The 21,496-nt window shown below is 42.7% G+C and overlaps 2 protein-coding genes across 2 annotated transcripts; one reads left to right on the plus strand and one right to left on the minus strand.

Annotated features, from left to right (window-relative positions):
- Positions 1-706: 706 nt before the first annotated feature.
- On the plus strand, positions 707-15,050 carry CCT2 (chaperonin containing TCP1 subunit 2). Its single transcript, XM_069857342.1, has 16 exons — positions 707-803; positions 2,184-2,258; positions 2,720-2,785; positions 2,884-2,995; positions 3,813-3,889; positions 4,915-5,027; positions 5,583-5,785; positions 5,990-6,090; positions 6,175-6,302; positions 8,262-8,365; positions 9,965-10,084; positions 10,641-10,769; positions 10,860-10,963; positions 12,384-12,483; positions 13,979-14,120; positions 14,743-15,050. Exons 1-16 carry the CDS (start codon positions 801-803, stop codon positions 14,771-14,773), a joined length of 1,608 nt encoding a protein of 535 aa, XP_069713443.1. The 5' UTR covers positions 707-800; the 3' UTR covers positions 14,774-15,050.
- Positions 15,051-16,890: 1,840 nt separating this feature from the next.
- On the minus strand, positions 16,891-18,442 carry LRRC10 (leucine rich repeat containing 10). Its single transcript, XM_069849808.1, has one exon. The coding sequence runs from the start codon at positions 18,410-18,412 to the stop codon at positions 17,576-17,578; it is 837 nt and encodes a 278-aa protein (XP_069705909.1). The 5' UTR covers positions 18,413-18,442; the 3' UTR covers positions 16,891-17,575.
- Positions 18,443-21,496: the final 3,054 nt, after the last annotated feature.

A 21,496-nucleotide genomic window follows, 5' to 3' on the forward strand; every position in this document is an offset into this window, starting at 1 on the left:
AAACCATGCACCTTAGCACCTCATCCACCCGTCCCTTAAACACCTCCAGGGTTGGTGACTCAACCACCTCCCTGGGCAGCCTCTGCCAGTGCCCAATGACCCTTTCTGTGAAAATTTTTTTCCTAATGTCCAGCCTGAACCTGCCCTGGTTGCACTTGAGGCCATTCCCTCTTGTCCTGTCCCCTGTCACTTGGAAGAAGAGGCCAGCACCCTCCCCTCCACAACCTCTCTTCAGGCAGTTGTAGAGAGCAATGAGGTCCCCCCTCAGCCTCCTCCAGGCTAAACAACCCCAGCTCTCTCAGCCGCTCCTCATAAGGCCCCTCATAATGAGCAATCTTGGAGAGGTTTATATGGTTCTTTGTCTAAAACTAGTATATATAGCCACTACTTTTGTAAGACGTTATGCCTTTTTTAGAAGGGCATCCCAAACAGCGCTGAATTGTAAAATAAAAATATTATTATCTTTGCTTCGAAGACTTTGTCCTTTTCAATATTTAACCAGTGACTGAGTGCTTCTCACAGCCTCAAGGGCCTTTTGCAGCCCAGCGATTCTCTGAGCCACGTAACGCACCGCAAACCCTCAGCCGCTCCCGCAGCCCCTCCGGTCGCCCCGCCCCCCCACCGCGGGGCGGACCGCGGCTCCCGGCGTGCCGCGCGGCGCCGGAAGCGGCGGTTCCGCTGGCGTCGCTTCCTCTCTGGGCGGCTCAACCGACGTCACTTCCGCCGGAGCGGCTCGTGGGGTGGTGAGGGGCCGCGCTGCTCGGTCTCGGCCTGAGGCGGCGTCTGGCGGCACCGGCACCATGGTGGGCGGCGGGGCTTGTCGCCGCGGGGGGAGGGTAGCCCCGGCAGGGCTGCGTGCGAGGGCCGCGCTTCCCCCTCAGCGCTTTGTGTGGCGGCGGCGCTCGCGTGCGTGGGGGCGGGGCGGGCCTGGAAGGTTCCAGAGCGGGAGTGCCGGGCCAGGGCCCGGGCCCGCGGTGGGCGCTCGGTTCCCCGCCCAGCGGGAGAGGCCGCCTCGGCCCGCCCGCGCCTCCGCGGCTGCCGGGAGGGAAGGAGGGAGGGAGGGAGGCTGCTGTTTCCCTCCCATCGTCTCCCACGAGACCTGGAAAGGCAGCGCCGAGGCGCCGAGAGGGAGCGGCCGCTCGGCGTGGCCCGGCGGGGGCTGCCGTTGCCCTGCGTGGGAGCTGCAGCGGGGCCCCTCTGACTTGTGTCAAAGCGGTGGTGTAGGGGGCGCGAAACGCTCAGCGAAAATGGTCGCGCAGCAAAGTGAAAAGTCGGGGAAGTCTTCAGAGGGCTGATACATCTGTTCTTTTGGGATCTGAGCCTGACTCAGTTAAGGCTATGAATCCTTTGCAAGCATTAGTCTTTAAAGGTGTATATTTGGCTATAGGAAAGCTGGGAGGGGCTATTTATCAGGGAGTGCAGTGATAGGATGAGTTTTAAGCTTAAAAAGGGCAAGTTTAGATTAGATATGAGGTAAGATATTAGAAAAAAGAATTTCCCAGTGAGGACGGTGAGACCCTGGAACAGGTTGACCAGGGAAGTTGTGGCTGCCCCTTCCCTGGGGGTGTCCAAGGCCAGGTTGGAAGAGGCCTTGGGCAGCCTCATCTAGCAGGATGTGTCCCTGCCGTGGTAGGGGGGTTGGAATTGGATGATGTTTAAAGTAATTTTGAACCCAAACCATTCTCCGATTGTGTGATTTCTGCTATAATTAATTCACATGGAGATGTAAAAAAAATACTTAAGATAAATTCAAATATCAAAATATTAATGCCCCAGCATGCTCAGTAACTCAGTTTGTTTTAGGCTCTGCTGGTTGTTGCTGTCTTTGGGTTGTCTGGGTCTAATGGTTACACATGCAGACTGGCAATACAAACGCTGACATAAAGCAAGTTACCAAGGTACTAGTAAAGGCCTTGCAGGCTCATAGATCATATCAGAGAATATGGTATGCAGTCCCTTGGAGTACATTGAGTCTTTTTTGTAATCTTCCCCTGATGAAGAGATTGCAAAATAGAATTGAGGTGAAATGACCTTGAATATGCTTTTTATCAGAACCATGTGGTGTGTAGAAATAAGTATTTTTAATAATAAGATTGTTTAGGTTGTTAGTTTCAGGGATTTGTTTCTAAAATGAATTGTTCTGTTAAAGCTGAGCGAATATGTTTGCGTTAACTCTGTTGTAGGCATCCCTTTCCCTTGCTCCTGTGAACATTTTCAAGGCAGGTGCAGATGAAGAAAAGGCTGAAACAGCTCGGTTGGTAAGTTTCATTTTCTGAGAAACTTGTAATACTTGCAGTAGTTAAACTTTTGTCCTGTCTACTGTTAAATGTATTTTCAGTTTATGGTGATGTGGAACTTCATCTTTCATTGTTTTTCATGGTGCATGTCTGTGAACGGAAGATAGGAGGAAGGTTGTTTATACTAACAAACAGAGAAACTCTTCGTTGGTGTTCAAAACCAAAATACCTTAGTTGAAGAGATTGATGTTCATTGGAAGGTATTTTTTTTGGCAGTTAATGGTTTCAGTGACAATGAAGTATATTTGGTATAGTTACCAAAATGTAGCAATTAAGAAGCTTTGACCTGGACCTTGATGAAAGGAGTGTGGCTGTGGAAGGGCTGGGTTAAGATTGCCTCTTGGAAGTTACGGGCTAAAATCTATTTCTTGTAGTAAAGTAGAACTAAGCCTTCTCCTAAGGTATATTTGCTTTCATTTCAGTCATCCTTTGTTGGTGCCATTGCTATAGGTGATCTGGTGAAGAGCACTCTGGGGCCTAAAGGCATGGTAAGACAGCTACAAGTTCTCAATCGCCATACCTGTTAATTTAGTTTTAATAGTTACGGTATGTTTCTAAGCAGTATTCTAACTATTGTGTCTTGCAGGACAAGATTCTTTTAAGTACTGGAAGAGATAGCACGGTAACAGTTACCAATGATGGTGCAACTATCCTGAAAGCTGTTGGAGTGGACAACCCAGCTGCCAAGGTCTTGGTTGGTGAGTTTTTAACAGCTTGTCATTGGAGTACTTGGCGTTTCTTCATCTGGGACTTTATTGTTTTTCATCTGTTCTTGGAAAAGCAGTCTTCAAATAGAGGGGGAGCAAAATTCCTCAAGTAAGGAGGTCAAGGTGTTGTAGGGGTTGTGGAACTTTGCAAATTTCCTCAACCTTGCTTTGTCCCAGGAGTCAGAAGGAACAAAAGACAGCTATGTGCCTCTGTGGTTTTCACCAGGAAATTTTGGAACAGAAATCTACTGGGGTACAGAGATTCTCTCTGGTTCTCACTGCTGTAAATTTGTTTTTATCACTTGATCAGCATTGTACTTTGGGTAGAGTTTACCTCTAGGATCAACTGTCTTAGTGTGCAGAGGCCCAGTTGTAGTCACAAGCAGGATCCTGAACAATTTGGGGTCAGGTTTTGTTTGGTATGTTCTTGTTTATCAGTGGTTTATGAGGCATTCTTGGTTTTTATAGTCTGTGATGCTGTGTGTATAGCTTAGAGCTTCCAGCTGTCCTGGCTTCTTTTTGATGACTGTCTTTAGGAATGAAGTGAGAAAGGAGTAGCTTTTGACCACTGCCAGGCTGGAACTGGTGTTAAGGTTGCAATTACAGAGCAGGAATTTGAAGGATGCTGAATTTCATTTCCATCTCAGGTTTTTCTGTGACTTTAGAGTGACTTCTTCAAGCTTTTGAGGAGTAACAGTCTTTTTTCTTCTCCAAACTAATACGAGACAAAAATATTTGTATGTAAAGCTGGTGCTGGCAAGTATGGTATTTTGAATCAAAACATTAATGCGGCAGCTTCTTTTTTCAGATATGTCCAAGGTTCAGGATGATGAAGTTGGTGATGGAACTACATCTGTCACAGTGTTGGCAGCTGAATTACTGAGGGTGACGTATTAGATTTTCACATGTGTTTTTATTTGGCAATGTAGTTCTGTGATATCAATAGGGGACTTGTTATTTGATGCACGAAGAGGGTTACAGAAAGTATAAGGATACCTTGCTCTGTTCATGTTGGAATAGATAGGAAAAAAACCCCTTAGATGTTGCATCATCTCTTTTTTTTTGTATTTTAAGCTCTATTCATTGTTTTATTATTTATAAATACCCACATATTTAATTTGGTACATTCTAGAGAATTATTTTCTCTTATTTCATTATACAAGTGAAACAGAGAAGTATCACTCTGTCACAGGCCACTTCCAAGATGAAGTAAAAGATGTGAAGGATGAAGTGATCACCGGACAGCAGTGCTACTTAGTTGCAAAGTTCAGTCCTCTGAAATCCTTTTCAGAGGATTAATGAGATAAAAACAAGGCATGTTCAATTCTGTTCTTGTGTGCAAAAGACCTGAATTCATATTGTTCCTCTGAGCTTTGTGTACAGATTTTACGCTACCAAACTCTAAATCTGAAATTAGTTTGAAAGAGACTTCAGAAATGAGGAACTCTTGTTCGCAGAGCTGTGGTAGTAAATCTCATCATCTCAGATCTAGTAATTGTGATCAAGAGCATCGGAGAAATGATAAGTCAGCTTGCCAAGTTTCTCACAAAAAGGTAGTTTGGAGATAGTTTTTTTTTTTTTTTTTTCCCCCAGCTACACTTTTAAGTTGCAGGATACTGATCTCAAACATGAAGTGTGAGATGGCTGTTTTGAAGTCTGTGACTGGTTGCTGTTTGTACTAGAGTTAGGGTGGTGTTTTTTTCATTGAAATTTCTTGACAGTGTTTCAAGGGCAAATAATATTTGCCTAGACTGGAAAAAAGAGCTGCCAGTAGAGTGACCTTAATTTCATTGTTACAGCTCTCTGGCTTTTACTGCCATTCAGAATTTTCTGATTACTTGTAAGTATCTTTCATAGTTAGTGTAATTGCACCTTGGGGAAAGAACTAATTGTTCATTTCATTTAAGTAGGAGGCAGAATTACTTATTGCAAAGAAGATTCATCCTCAGACCATCATTGCGGGCTGGAGAGCAGCCACACAAGCTGCGAGAGAAGCACTTTTGAAAGCAGCTGTGGATCATGGGTTAGTAAAGTTCGTTTGCAGTAACTTTTTATAAACCAGTCAAGATTAAAACATCAGTGAGAATTATATGCTATTGGGTAATTCCTCAATCTCTTAAGTACTGTAAAGGCTAAATTTATGAGTTTTAACAGTTAAGAAAAGAAAGGCCTGCTTTTACTTTAGATGAACTACACATGCTTTGTGAAATTATTTAAAATTACTTACAATATGCAGAAACAAAATACAAGCAATAATTTACTCCCTGGAACATGAATCTGAGACGTTATTTCATATTTCATACTCTTGATTTTAAATGTGGCTATTTTCTTTATGCAATGCTTACTGGGAGCACAGGCTTTCTAAAGCTGAACGCAGAGACTTTCCTAATTGGACTTGCATTTCAAAAAGAAGGTTGTGTTGTTGAATGCTGGAGGCATTCTGTTTATCATTCCTCAGAGTGGAACATGATGTACACAGAGGCAGGCTAGAATAAGCAGAGAGAGGTTGACAGTGGTAGGCTAACAATAGTTAAGACTTTCAGAATTTCCACTTTTAATTGTACTGACTTTATTTTAGTGATGATGAAGTGAAGTTCCATGAAGACTTGATGAACATTGCAGGAACGACTCTTTCATCAAAATTACTTACTCATCATAAAGATCACTTTGTCAAGCTAGCTGTAGAAGCTGTTCTTAGGTTGAAAGGTTCTGGAAATTTGGAGGCTATCCATGTCATTAAGAAGCTTGGTGGAAGTTTGGCTGATTCCTACTTAGATGAAGGTAAGTCTTTGTATGTTGGCTGTAAGTACCCTTGAGAAATGAAACTGTTAAAAGTTACAACATCTCTGTACAAGTTTGTTTTAGGGAACGTTGCTACGTGGTTATTAAGTTTATTATTAAATAGGAGAGGGGGTTTGTAGTAATGCAAATTAATTGTTTTCCTTTTTTAATATGAAGCCTTACAAGACCTTTCTGTCACTGCAGGCTTTTTGCTTGACAAGAAGATTGGTGTAAATCAGCCAAAAAGAATTGAAAATGCAAAGATTCTTATTGCAAATACTGGTATGGATACAGACAAGATTAAGGTATGTGACAGGACTACTGTTGTGCAACGATGTTTTTGTAAATGGAATTCCTTTTCAGACTGAACTTTGTTTTCTTTGATTTAGATTTTTGGCTCACGTGTTAGAGTGGACTCTACAGCAAAGGTAGCAGAAATAGAGCAAGCAGAAAAAGAAAAAATGAAGGAGAAGGTGGAGCGTATTCTTAAGCATGGAATAAACTGTTTTATTAACAGGTATGCATTTTCCTGGAAAAGGGGTAGTGTTTATAATGCAGTTAGGAAGTACCGTATTTTAATATTGAGCGTGAAGAACATTGTTCATGTCTGTATCTGTAAAATCAGATTGTACTACCTAGCGCTTAATTTATTTGCCTCACAGAGGTTGGTGTTTCTTCTTGCGCTTCCCCTTGTGCAGCGTCCCCCTCTGCTTTCAGTTCAGTTTATGCAATGACACTATGCTTTTATACTAACAGATTTATTTAGTTATGAACACCAGTAGCATTGTCCATATCCATACTCCCCTTTTGGAGGGAAATTGGTGCTAAAAAAATCTGTGCTGTTGAATTCATTTAGCTCCAGTTGAGCTCCACTGTTTTTTCCTGCATTAAAATGCTGGTGCTGGAGTACTGCTCCAAATTAAAGGGTATTAGAGAGGCTTCTGTGCTCCCTGTCCTGAGTCTTTTATATGCGTATTTGAAAGTATGCAAGATAACTGTTTCCATTTAAGAGATGTCACGATCAGAGTTACTTATTTTTGTTAAGTGCTCTTCTCTTAAGCTGTGACAGTGCAAAAAAGTAGTTTTTTAATGATGAAAAATGGTTCTGCCTTTCAGTCGTTCTCATTTGAGTGAAACTGCCATATATACGAGCACCTTGACACCTGGTGTTTCAGTGCATCATGTAGTCTACGAGGAAGTTAATCAGCTACACTGAAGGATAGGAATTGTAAGGGTAGCGCTGTTTTCCACAGCAGTGAAGATTTACTCTTTGAGAACATAGTGCATCTTATAACTTGCCTACAAAATTAAACATCTGTAAGAACCACTGACAGATGGATGAATCCTGTATTCCTTCTGTTTGTCATGTTTCACGCACATGGCATTCGTGTGTAGGCAAAATGAATACTCTCTTCAGTGGGTGTTCTACAAATAGTGAGTTTTAGAGTCAGGAGTCCTGCTGGGAAATTGATGGAAGAATCCTTTTAAGTATGCAAAAAAACCCAACCCATTGCTGCAGTCTAGTATGCTTGTAGTGCAGGTAGTTGCCCTAAGGGAGCTCAGGTAGCAGTCAGTCACTGTAACCAGGCTAGTGGTATTCCAGTAGGATTGACTCTTGACTTCCAGATTTATTCCCTGATAAAATTGCTGCCTGCGTACGGGCATTCTGTAGATCCACTTCACATCTGACACTGTGTTAGCCAGTTAAGCACGGCTGAGGAGATGCTTGTCAGGCTATATAGATCCAGAGGTGAAAGAATCTTCTCTCTGCATACGGAGCAACACCAGTCATTTCTTTTGAAGATAGGTCAGAAACATCATCTTTTACTGAGATGGCATCTCCCAGCTTGTGCTGAATCTTTACAACACTCAATCTAATTTGGAAGGGAAAAACAATTTGGCATAGCACTCCTGAATGGTCAGTGACCATTCAGTTTTGGATGACTACCTTATTCTAGAGAGAACATGTTAATAAGAGAGCACATTTTTTTCTCTGTGGCCTGCTATTTCTGTATATTTCAAGACTAGTCATTTATTGTTCCCATGGAGTTGTATACTGTTTGGATTTTGTATTGGTGAAGGAACTAAAGATGCTACTTCACTCATAGTTCTAGCGTACCCTGCTAGAATAGGCAGTTATATGCCCAGTGGGCACTTAGTTTCAAAGGACTTGGAATTTAAAGCATATGGATCCCTGTGCATTGATAGTGTATCTTCAGAGGAGGGATATTTTAAAGAGCTAAAATAGTTAATAATTTTGGGGGGTTTTAGCTTTGTGTGTTTTCCTGTCAACTGCATTTGCTTCTACGTGGTGTAACATTCTGTGTGTAGCAGGTGACTCACATACTGACTGCTTTTGTAGCTTTCAGAAATCTGACTGTATCCATACTACTGAGAATCGGGTGTCCTTTGTTGCTGTGGTTTTAAAAAGGTTTGTTCTTTGTGTAATGAAGATGTGCCTGTGGTTTAATTGTAGGCAGTTGATTTACAACTACCCTGAACAGCTCTTTGGAGCTGCTGGTGTCATGGCTATTGAACATGCAGACTTTGCTGGTGTAGAACGTCTGGCTCTTGTTACAGGTATGTGGGCTGCAGTGTTATATGAAACTTGGAGGGTCACTTCATTTGCTTGATCTTTAGTAACTGTTAATGTCTGGTCACCAAGTTTGCATTTTTTGCTATTAATCAGATCTGTCAATATGAAAAGTACTCCAAATAAGCTTTATTTTACAGTACTTGAATACAAATATATATGGAGAATCCTATGAAACTGGCCACAATTAACTTTGAAATTACTTTGTTGATTTATCAACTTCTATGTAACTGTCAGTGACTGCTTGATAAGCTTTTGAAATGTTTGGCTTTTAGGGAAAAGGTAACTCCTAGCACTAGAAAAAGTAAGGTGATCAATGCACAAGTTGATACTAACTTACTACAAATAACTGTTGCTTGAATGTGATAATAGGGAAGACTAAGAGTCATCCTTTAAGAATGTGGGCCTGAGTCATTGGCATGAGGTGGGCCTCAAATAATGTGAATAGCCTGGATATTTTTAGTAGCGGTCAGTGTATATATGACTCTAGTAACTAATGAAAATAAAACATCCGGAACGGATTCTCATTGCTGAAGCTAGAGGTAGCTGACTGGAACATTGTAAAAAGTTGATGGTGAAAGTCATCAGGAGAATGCAGAATTTGCTTTGCAGGGAGACAGGAAAAGATACTAGCTTGTTGAGCTTGGCAAAACTGAGGTAGGTATTGTGTTATAACTGTCTGTAGGTAGATTGACCCAGGCAAACGTTTGATTGAGAGGAACATTACTTATGTTCTGGAACAGAACCAGGCAAATTTTGTAGGCAGAGCAACTGCATCACATCCGACCACACTGGATCAAATAGTGTAGCTGAAAAAAACAGACAAGCTATTTCAGTTTAATAAAGACAAGCTGGTTTATGCCAAGTAAGCACAAATTCTACTGCAAATCTTGTCTTCTGTTGTAGCTACAACTACAACAATGCTGCAAGCTAGTGTGGAATAATTGAGCATATGTTGGTAATTACTTGTAAATGGTTTTCTAATGGGAAGAATAAAGTACGAGAACAATATTCCCTTCAGAGACATTTTGATCTTGGTCACATCTGTTTTGTTTATGATATGGGAGTTTACAAGTAGTGGACAATATTGCTGCCATGAGACTCCCGCATGATTCTGGAGATTGGTGGCCTGTGATTCTCAGCCATCACCAGGCAGGCAAAATGAGTACTGACACAAGCTCAAATTTAAAAATGTAATGAACTTGATTTAGTGTTTTATAAATACTTCATCAGTAAGTACTGGTGGAACTTGAAAGTGATTGGTGTTTTAATACTGGCAAATGTCAACATTTAGTGTCTTATCCAGACAGAACTCAAAAGCATTACAGCTATTGTAGTTCTTGTGATGCTAACAAAAATGTTGGTGTTTAAGGACTTGCTGCCATTAGTAGAAAGTTTCTGATGCCGAGTGCTGATATTTTAAAAATGTCTTATAAGTATTGTTAATTTCAATTTATTTTAGGGCAATTATGAAGGTGATTTCTTTTTGTTTTGTTTATTCTTTCCTTCCCCCTTGCTTAGACTTTGCCTGAATGGATTCTTTCATTGTGGGCTCTTTGACGTTTTTATGATCTTACATTTTTCAGGTGGCGAAATTGCATCAACCTTTGATCACCCTGAGCTTGTAAAACTAGGAAGCTGCAAGCTTATTGAAGAAGTCATGATTGGAGAAGATAAACTTATTCGTTTCTCTGGAGTGGCAATGGGTAAGTGTTTTAACACTCATGTCATGTTGTCATGTTTGTGGTAACTCTTTACTAACACTGTGTGGTTACGATGGTGGTACAGGAGTGTTGTACTGGCTCTTCCATAAAAGTCCTGCAAAGATGTATGTTCATGGTAGAAATTGTTCCTCTAAATAACATTACACATACACATAAACATTGTAAAACCAAAATTTCTGCTTTAAGAGATTAAATTGACAAGAAAAGTAGCAATCTGTCATACTTTGAGAACTTGTTCTGGTAAATTTCAATGCTATTAAGTTTCTGAGGGGTTGTTTGGAGACAACCTTCATTTTCTATTAAATTAAATAAGGTGTTGAGGAACAAATCATGGATAAAAGCAATAGCGTAGTGTGCATAATTTCATTCTACCTGTGACATGTCATCACTCCTTCTTTTCATCCCCAAGCTGATTTATGTAAAACTATGTAAAACTTATGTAAGACTGTAGTGATAGCAAAACCGTTACAAGTGCTTTTCAAAAGCCTCTTTTTGTGTCTTTTGGGTTTTTTAATCTTTTTGTATTTGCACTTTTTAGGTGAAGCTTGTACCATAGTTTTGCGTGGAGCCACACAGCAGATTCTCGATGAAGCAGAGAGGTCTTTGCATGATGCTCTCTGTGTTCTTGCGCAGACTGTGAAGGACACTAGAACCGTGTATGGTGGAGGTGAATATTGGGTTCTTTTTCTTTGTATATGATAGGCATCTGTATTACTGTTCAAGTCTGATATGAAATATCTGTATCTTCAATGAATAGGTTGTTCAGAGATGCTGATGGCTAATGCTGTTGCAGAACTTGCCATCAGAACACCCGGCAAAGAGTCTGTTGCAATGGAATCCTTTGCTAAGGCTTTACGAATGGTAAGTTGGGGTTGTTTAGTAATGGTAAGCTGGGATTGTTTAGCCTGGAGAAGAGGAGGCTGAGGGGAGACCTCATTGCTCTCTATAACTACCTGAAAGGAGGTTGTAGAGAGGAGGGTGCTGGCCTCTTCTCCCAAGCGACGGGGGACAGGACAAGAGGGAATGGCCTCAAGCTCCGCCAGGGGAGATTTAGGCTGGACATAAGGAAAAAATTTTTCACAGAAAGGGTCATTGGGCACTGGCAGAGGCTGCCCAGGGAGGTGGTTGAATCCCCTTCCCTGGAGGTGTTTAAGGCACGGGTGGACGAGGTGCTAAGGGGCATGGTTTAGTGTTTGATAGGAATGGTTGGACTCGATGATCCGGTGGGTCTCTTCCAACCTGGTGATTCTATGATTCTAAGTTGCTGAATCAGATTGCTGGATTGTAGACATCAAGTTTCACTAGGTTTGCTAACTTCTAATATCAGATAATTGCTCCTTTCTCAAAGTTTTGGTTTTCTGAAAGCAGAATGAAATTTAGCAATGTATCTTAGACGAACAAAGGGGAAAGAGTTACTGTTTTCTCTTGTAGAAAAAAGTTGGTGTTTTAATAATTCCGATGTTAGAGTTCTGAATGTTCATATGCTAGCCCTCTTCTGGTTTGTTCTTGCTCCACTTAACCTGCAATGTTAAAAGTACAGCAGAAATAGCACATAAAAATCTCGACTGATTCAGTTGACAAGTAATTTAGAAAAGAACAGCCCTTCTGTTTTATTGATACTCCAGTGCTATTTGAATTGTATTCATGTTCTAGTACTATCTAGAAGTTTCTAGACTTGCATTGGAGATTGCATCTTAGTAGGAAATGCATAAGACCCAAAACATTTATAGAGTAGTATTGTGCTAACAGACTATCAGTTTGAGAAGTTACCTTCCTGTAATTTAAATTAGGGAAAACCTTTCTTAGGAAATATGAGACGATAGGAAGACATTTATTCCAAGAAAATTAAAGAGTGTGGTAAGACTTGGCATTACTTCTTCAGTCAGCCCATGCAATTTGCACTGCTGTCACCTGAACAACGAACAGAATGATCTCGTGGTTAAAGCTTATGTTCTTAAAGTGAAAACATTTCTCCAGTTGTCATCTGAAATTATAAGAAAGAGACCAATGTTCTTCTGTCCATGTAAAATGAGCTAACAGATATCCTGACACGCTTCTGTTCTGTCAGCTACTCTTTTAACAGAGTCTTAAAATCCTTAGAGAGGTAGTTTGCCTTTTTTCATTTTCCCTGTCTTCTGATCACTGTAACAGGTTGTCTGCCATGTTTTTGAAATTTCCTTTACTTGAAACTGAATAGTAAATTAGTCATATCAAAGTATGTTTCATGTTTATTAGGGGTCAATCCACGATTAATTGAAAACAATCTGTGTTTGTCTCTTAGATCCCAACAATAATAGCTGATAATGCTGGCTATGACAGCGCAGATCTGGTTGCTCAGCTCAGAGCTGCTCACAGTGAAGGGAAGACTACTTATGGGCTTGGTAAGGGGCTTGATAATACTTCTGTTGCTGGATTGCTTCTTAGCAGGGGGATTGTTTGTCACGGATATATTCTGGTGGAGGAATTGAGTATATTGATTTGTTTACTTTGCATAGAATGTAGGCAGATAATATTACATTCCTTTATCCATTCACCAGGCTTTTCATAATAGAGTGAAAAGCTTTAGTTTTGATGGGGATGGTTCCCATCTGTAAAACCCCTGTCCTTACTTAATATTGAGTCTAGTTATATCGTTCTGGTTTGAGCTAAAGCAGAATCAGTTTTCTAACTTCAGCCAAGTCTTGTCTGGGTTAACTTAATTTTCTGGAAGTTGATGCCAGTCAACACTGCCAGCAGTAACGCTGTGTGTTTATCACATGGTGTTATCTCTAGAACTGATAACACGGGACACTGTTATACAGAAAGGCCGTTGCTTATTCTATGATTCTATAGTAACCAAGGGCATCCTTGAGGTGATAGAATGCAGTAAGTCAGAGGTGAAAAAGGTTGCACCTGCAGGGAGGGGCGATCAGAGCCCTGTAACCGAGGGGTAGATTGAACTGTGGATGGTGTTGCACAGGTTATCCACGATTGTGAAATATGCACTGCAATAAAACAAGCTAAATGGTTAAAATTTTAGTGGTATGAGAGATGATGGTTGAAATGTAAGTATAGGGTGGCCTGGCAAATTGACTACATCACACTCCCTCAAACCTGGCAGGGTAAGTGCTGTGTGCATAGAATGGTTGAAACAACCACCGGGAAACAACCTGTGGCACAGTTTGTAACACTCTGCTGAGCCTTGAAACGCAACTTCCCTGCTAGCATGGCACTCCAGGGAGAATTGAGTCAAACAGTGAGACTCATTTAAAAAACCGTCTCATAGACACCTGGGCCAAAGGGCATGGTGTCGAATGGATATATCATATTCCCTATCATGCACCAGCCTCAGGGAGGATTGAGCATTTTAGTGGACTGTTAAAAACTGCCTTAAAAGTGCTGGGGAGTGGCACATTTAAAAGCTGAGAGAAGCATTTAGCAGAAGCCACCTGGTTAGTTAACACCAGAGGATCTATTAATTGAGCTGGTCCTGCTCAATCAGACCTTCTACTTATATGAAGCTTAAAAAGAAAGGCATTGATTTAAAAACAAAGACCCAGCACAACCAAACACTTCCTTGCCCCTGAAAGAAATCTTGAAAGTTGTAGAGAACAGTTCTGAAGTTGATACGCCTACGGAAATAATGCTCAGAGTCCTTTTGGGATCTTGTCTCCTCTTCCCAGCGTATAAAGTTTCAATCATTAGGTTTTTTGTATGTAAGTGCAACATGCCTGGCTTAAGCTAGGAGTCTTGAAGTGAAAGACTAGTTAATTACTTCCCTTACTATCAGTGCAGTTCATTTGAGCAGGTAAGTCACCATACTATAAGCTAGTTGTCATTTCCTTGAAAAACAGCCAAATTAAAAAACAACCAACCTGGTTTTGTCTGTTCTTCAAGATATGAACGAAGGTACCATTGGAGACATGGCAGTCTTGGGAGTAACAGAAAGTTTCCAAGTCAAGAGACAAGTTCTGCTGAGCGCAGCTGAAGCAGCAGAAATGATTCTTCGTGTGGATGACATTATCAAAGCAGCACCAAGGTATGGGTTTGGTATCTACATGGTCAGTCACAGTGGTATGTGACAACCTCCTTTTGTAGCTGTGTAGGAGAATAACTGTGCAGAAGAGTCTTGTTCTAAAAATATTTTATTTGAAATGAAGACTGACATCTGACATTCTCATGTTATTGTCACACAATTTTTTTGCATTAGGAGTGTGAACAGGCTTTTAGAGCCATCAGCGTGCTTAGTGTGCCTGAGCAGTGCCTAGTTAGTCTTGGGTCACTGGCTCCTCATGTGCCATATATTGTACTGAAACACCTGCAAAAGTGGCTGATCCAAATGGAAGGGATCATAGGTTTTTGGTTTGTTTGTTTTTTTTTCTTTTTTTCCTTTTGGCAGGAGTTGTAGTTAAATGCCCAGCTGCTTCTGCTGTAAAATCTGCGGCTAAAGCCAAACCACATTTGTTAAGAAGTTTGGGAAGAAATGCTACTTGTAGGCAGGTTATTCCACTTGTAGGCAGGTTATCCCCCATGTGCTGTGAGATGAAGCTGGCACTGAACACAAAATATGAGCTAACATTACATATAAAGGCGGGTGGGGAGGCTGGTGGACATCAGTGTGGGGAGGAATTTTCTGATTATTTTTTTCTTTTTCTCCCCAGAAAACGCATACCAGACCATCGCCCATGTTAAGTTTTCTTCAGTACCTGAGGATATGTGGACCAGGTCTCACCTAGTAATTTTTTTTTTTATGATCTACTTTTTTGTGAGGTTACCAAACAGAAGCTTGAGGCGAGCATCTCCATCAATGGCCTGAAATAATCATCTTCTGTTCGTTTTAACTTATTTCAGTGTATATGTCTTGTGGGGAAGACTCGCTTCCAAGCAAAACGTGGGTTTTATACAACCCTTCTGTTCCTCTCCGGGTTCCACTTAAAATACACAGAAATAAAGAAAATAAATAAATTTATCCAAGTTGAATTTGTCTTTGTGTAGAGCCAAGAAGGGCAGTTTCATTAGAAAAATGTGTTCCATATCCTCAGTCCTCAGACACTTTAAGCAGTGGTGACCAGGCAGTTGCACTAAGGATGACACCCTCTCAAGCTTCTGCAGGTTGCTGGTTTGTTTGCCCTGATGCATTTAATGTGAGCAGTTTATTCCAGTCCTGACTGTTTAGGTTTTGAATTGCGATCCTGGCAATAGGCTCAAGTTAAATCACCCTTTTCCTAGTGATGCTGGAGTATTAATCATTTTTTTGATGATGAAAGGAAGAGAAAAAGCTAAAGAGGAGCTTTGGTCAATGCCCAGAACTACAACTAAAAGCACTGTACATCTTCTTACAGCACAAGTTTTATGTACATCGGCGTTCTGCTGAGGTGGGTGAGAGGAAGATGCCGTTTGGGAGGGGTACCAACATCCTGGACCGAACGGTCTGTGTGTTTTACTGTGAAGTGCTGGACTTGGGCTGACATTACAAACACGGCAGTGGGCAGCTAGTGGGAAGTGTGCCAAGCCGCATCGCATTCCCTTCCCTGTTTTCCCCCCTTTCACACCTGTTGGGGCCTACCTTTGTATTCTCTTTCTATTCCAGTACTTGCTGGAAAACCAATGTGGAGTAGTTTCGTTATGCTTAGCTCGGAAGGAAGTCCATGATGCCTGCAGCTGTCTCCACACAGATCTTGATGACTGTAAGTGGAGCCAAGCGGACGCTGTGTGGGAGCCCCTTGAGGTGCCAGCTGGGTGGTGTGACCCTTCTGACCCTTGCGAGTATAACGCAGCCCCTTGGCAAACACCAGGGGAGGGCTGCCAATGCGGAGCGTTAATTGGAAATCCTGAAAGTGTCTGTGCAAACAGTTTCCTCCCTTAGGTTTCCTGAAATGAAGAGAATCTCCTTACTTAACCCTCCTCCGAACTCTCAAAACAGGCTCTCTTCACATCTCCAGAAGCAACAACAAGATGCAGAGTGGTGTTCTAAATCCAAACCACTGACAAGCAGGTGAAAGCGCCTTCCCTACCCCTCGGATAAATATGTACCAAGTCAGTTCCATAGGGAATACAACATTGAACTAGTGTGGGGCTTTTTTAAAACACTCTTGTCCTATTACAGAATTTTGTTTTGTATGAAGAAATAGTTAGATCAAGAATTTGGAAAGAGAATTCAGTTAATTCCAAAGAAGGACGCTTTAACTTGACGAGATGCTTAAAGGCTTTATTTCATTTAATAACTGGCGAGCACACTACATGGGTGCCAGCCAGATCCAAATTCAGACCTCATTTAACAAGACAGCGAGTGCTAGCGGAGTCTATATATTTCCAGATAATTTTTCAAGCATGTAAATGACATAGAGCAGTCACAAACTGGCACTGAATCAAACCTTTTTTGGGAAGTCAACTGCCGCTTCTGCAGGCACTGATGAGTGAGGCAGAGAGAAGTGGCTGCCAAGGGCTCCCCATCTTTCTAAAAAAAGCTGTCTTTTACCAAACTCGGTGATCTGTGTGATGGAATCAAATGCCAGATTTCTGTGTTGCACAAGTAAAGCAAAATGTAAACAAAATAATTTGGTTCAATGCATTTGCAAGGGAATCCGAACTGCTCCGAGTCGTGAGCTGGAGAAATACCCTGCTGAAGTCAAAGTAAAGTTCACCTCACCTCCAAATTCTGTGCAAGCCCTAACAGTAGGCTCCCAGCCCTGGATTTCATTCGTGCATGTTTTATCTTTGCAGCTCTTGTTTTCCCATTTTAGTCAGGCACTGATTTTCTTTGCTAGCGCATGAAAGCTCTGCATATATGGCTGCCCTTACAGGCAGCAAAGCCTCTAGCTTTCCTCACCATCATTTAAAATTCTGCTTGGCAATAACAAAGCAAGAGTCATTGCTAATTATCCAGGAAGAAAGTGGCAGTGATAAGAGGAGAACTCACTGGTATGTACATGCTGTTTCCTTGATAGCGCAGCCAGGGCTCTGCTACTGCTTCCCACGTGGCAGACAGGGAAACCTTCAAGCTGCTGCTGCTGCATTTCACATCAGTCATTAGAGATGGAACTTTGTGGGTTACATGACAGTTGTGACTCCCTGCAGTGATCGTAACCTTGAACAGTGGCTTCCAGCTGAGCTCAGAGACCTCAGCAAAGTGGAGAGAAGAGCAAGCCCATGGCTTCCGATCGGTGAAGAGCAGTGAGTCTGTGCTTTGTACAATCTACCCACGGAAAGCATCTAAAATATGTCTTCATCTCTGCTGCAACCTCTGAGTGGTCCCTGCATTCCAGGAAGAGTAATGGGAGGAAGTCTTTGCTCTAGAGAGAGCGCTGGGTGCTGTGCAAAAGGGAATGTCTGTACAGGAGAGTTTTGCTCTCACCTAGGTCTAAGCCAGTGCACCTACTGCTGAAGACCAGCCAGGTGGCGTGGTGCTCCCTGGACATCGGCAAACAAGAGAGAAGTAGAGGTTGAGCGGGGATGTGGGTGCACTGTGCCTTTGCTGGCACTGGCAAATGAGCATCAGCAGGGCTCGGCTTCTGGCTCAGGCTTGACGACAGGAGGTGATGATGGTCTTTCATCCAGTCTGATTTCTATCACTGCCCCAGACCGCTTGCGGGGTTCAGGGCTCTCCTCTGACCATCTTCCCACCCTGCGCACCCCTCTGGCCACTTTGGGTGCATTCCTACAGGGATTGTGGTCATAGATCACCAGCTTCAGGCCAGGGAGGTGAGCCAGACTGGGGAAGAACCGAATGGAGTTGCGATCCACATCAATCACCTCCAGACAAGGCATGTCCAGGAGCACGGTGGGGAACTCAGACAGTAGGTTGCCCGACAGCCAGATGGTGCGCAGCTCCTGCAGTCGCCGCAGCTGGGTGGGGAGTGTGCGCAGGGCGTTGGAGCCAGCATGCAGGGTCTTGAGCAGGCTTAGCTCGCACACCACCTCGGGCAGGCACTGCAGGCAGTTGGACTCGATCCAGAGGGTCTTGAGGTTCTGCAGGAGCCGGAGCTCGAGCGGCAGGCTGCAGAGTTTGTTGTTGCCCAGGTAAAGGATGCACAGCTGCTTCAGTGTGCAGACAACCAGGGGCAGCGCTTTGAAGTTGTTGAAATCCAGTGCCAGGATCTGCAAGTTTTGCAGCTGCTCCAGCTCAGGGGGCAGATGGTTCAGATTGTTGTCGCTCAGGTACAGCTTGACCAGTTCCCTAAAAGAGCAAATGTGCAGAGGCAGCCGCCTCAGCTGCCTGCCGCTCAGATCCACCATCTTATCCACTGGCATCTCTTCTAGGTCTTCCAGGAGGTACTTCTGGCACTTGTCAGAGGGCACAAAAGCAACAATGGCCTTCAGGCTGTTGCCCATCCCAGAACTTAACTTTGCTTGGAGACCGCAAGGCACTGGGACTGCCTTGGTCTTCTCCTGCTGTGCACTGGCCTGCCGGTAACTCTGTCTTCCCAATATAAAGCTCTGTTTACACGGCACCAGCCACTAATCTCAAGGGCTTTGAAATGTTTCTGATAACCAAATGAGTGTTTGGTGATGGGAATTACGGACAGGACAACCTAGAGCACAGCTCTCCCTCTCCCGCCCACGGTCCCTCTCACCCCCCATCCTGCAAAACCCGTCCCTCCTGCCTCTTCCTGCACACAGTAGATATTCTCCAGTTTTGCCCCAAACTGTTGCCCTTAAAGCCCAGCCCCTCACCTCCCACTCTGGCCGTGCTGGCTGCGGGGACTGGCAAACACCACAGAAGACCAGACTTTTAGAGTCAGATGTTTAGTTTCCATGAAACTTTCATTGGAAATGTTGAATGTAATCAAATTGTTGTTTAAAATACCAGCCAAGACTTGACTGACTTTTCAGAGGAGTGACACTTCTAGAGGTTTAATTTGTGAGGTGCTAAATACATAATTTCAGAGTGTAACTTGCCACCCAGTGCTTATCTTAAACCTTTAACACAAATACTTGGCAAACTGCTATCTTGAGCTGTTCTACTCTTTATGTTCCTAATTTAAAGGTGTTTACTCTAGCCTCTGGCACTCTAGACTGCGTAGGGCCTTTTTCATTACACTATGTTTTGCTTCTTGTCTGAATCTGAGTTTAATACTCTCGCTATCACAACCTGCCAAGGCTGCTCTCCAGCTGCCTTCCAATTGTGCCACTGCAGTTCCTGTGTCCATACCAAAACTTGGCAAGAAACTGCTGTGGACTTAATTCCATTAAGATTCTTACTTCTTGTGAATGAGATAAATACGGTGTTAAAAATTATGACTATTTAGATGTCACAGTGTAAACTGTTCCCTCCTTCTCTCAGCCATACCTGTCCTGTTCAGGTCAGGAGCACCTCTGATTTCTAGGAGGAGCCTTCCTGTGTGTAGGCATCTCTGCACGCATAGACTTCTTGAGCTGCCGCTGTTTTAAGCTTTCTTGAGTGTTGTCCTACCTGTGTGTTGGCTGTGGCTCTACCAAGATATTCGGGTGTGAAAACTGGCAGAGCATTTTAAGGTGAAAGATCCTTTCTGACATCTGGCTCTCTACTTCGATGTCTTACAGCTCATTCCTGTCATATTCCACACTTACCATAATTTAGGAAGGTTACTTTCTTCAAACAATCTGCAGTCCATTTCTGGATGTTAGGGGCTACACGATCAAAGTAGGTGACTGCTGGGAGCCACGTATGCTTAGAAAAACAAAAGGCAGAGTAAACAGAAGGTTAAGAAAAAGGCAATATCAGACAGTTAAGGTGGCCTCTGGATCTCCAGTCAAATATGGTGATAGAGAGCTCTCTACTGTCACTTGCTTTCAAAAGTAAAGCAGTTCTTAGCTATCAATTGAGTATAGGCTATAGGATGTTTGCTGGTCTTTTCTCTGCAAGATGAGTGGCTGTGCCATGAAGTGGTGATGCTATGGAATGCATGGAGGGTTTCCTGGGAGAGGAGAACAACAGAGAGGGCATCTGGGGACCAGTGTTGCAGCAGGACGGACAGCAGTGAATGCTGCGACTGCCGTAAAATAGGTTTTAGATAGAGAGGCTGGGCAGAGTGTCAGGCCTGGAGAACAAAGATACATCTCAATCATTCATGGCTGTGTTGTGGAAGAGAGGCGCTGAAAATGCTCTCTCTGGATGCTACATCCAGGCAGCGAGACCTGCTTCACACTGAATGAGCATCTTGGAGCAGCCACTTCTTTCTGCTTTAACGCTATATGCCCTGCCACGAGACCACTGTGGGGAATGTGTTGCTCCTGGGTTTCACAGGGCATCCTTTTCCAAGTAGTTACCCTGGAATGTGATCTGGCTTTTAAGAAACTATTCCTATGGCTCTCAGCAGGTTTTTGTATTTGTTTCCATTTCTAAGCAGCTGTGGAACCTTCTAAAGGCAAGGCTCCCCGCCCTGTTAAAGTGCTGCAGACTACAGGACTGGAAAACCAAATGCATTTGGCATAAATAATAATGAATTTACATCCATGGCAAAGACATGTCTCTTAGACAAATCTCTTCAGATATCCTGCTGATCAGAACAACATTACAGCCTGCATAAAATTATATTAATAAAATGTTAAAGCATATTTTTCTTAATAATCCATATGGAGAGAAATTACTTATGTTGATAGACACAGATAGGTATATATGTTTTACTAATTGTATTATTTCTACTTAATGACGCTTTTAACCTGCAGACAACTGTTTTGCACAGATCCTCTTCATTGTAGTTTAATCATTATTCCAGCTTATCAAAAAAAGTCATGATGACCTTTCGTTGCTGCATTTTGTATCTCTGTTGGCTAAATGAACGTATGCTTGGAACACACTGTGAGATCAGAATATCTGGGAAAAAGTATCCTCTGTGTGGTGGAATAAAGGGCTGCATTTGCAATAAAATGAATAATCTTGATCCTTCTGAGAATCAATGACTTGGTGGAGGCTGTAAGGCGGAGACAGTCCCCTCAGTAGACTCAGGGCTCTGTTTTGAAGGCCACTTATGTCTTCAGAGTTGTCCAGATGCTCTCCAACATGAGCATTCATGACTTCCCAGAAGCACTTGTGGCATTTGAGGAAAAATTCAAGAGATAAAGGTGCTCAGCACAGACAATGTCTTGTTCTTGTCAAAGCAACACTGCCCTACCAGAGGGCATGACACCTGCTTTGATGCACGTCAGCTGGCAAGTGCAGGCTCCTAGAGAAATGCCTTTGCTTTCCGGAAATTCGCAAGTGACCACAGCTTTTGCCAACCATTCTCATTTTCAGCACTCAGCTCCTGCAGCTTGGTGGCTGGGGTGGTTGCAGGAGAGAAAATGTGGTTGCTTGCTGAGAACTTGTGTAAAACCTGTGAGTTCTAAAGAAACAGGCAGTACTGTTCAGGCTAGAGAATTAAAAAAGAAAAATCACAATAAAATGGAGATCAGTATAAAAGCTGTATTATTGTTCCTGCATTTTTTTGAGATTTT

The sequence above is a fragment of the Phaenicophaeus curvirostris genome, chromosome 1 (assembly GCF_032191515.1).
Source record: "Phaenicophaeus curvirostris isolate KB17595 chromosome 1, BPBGC_Pcur_1.0, whole genome shotgun sequence".
Classification (NCBI taxonomy): Eukaryota; Metazoa; Chordata; class Aves; order Cuculiformes; family Cuculidae; genus Phaenicophaeus; species Phaenicophaeus curvirostris.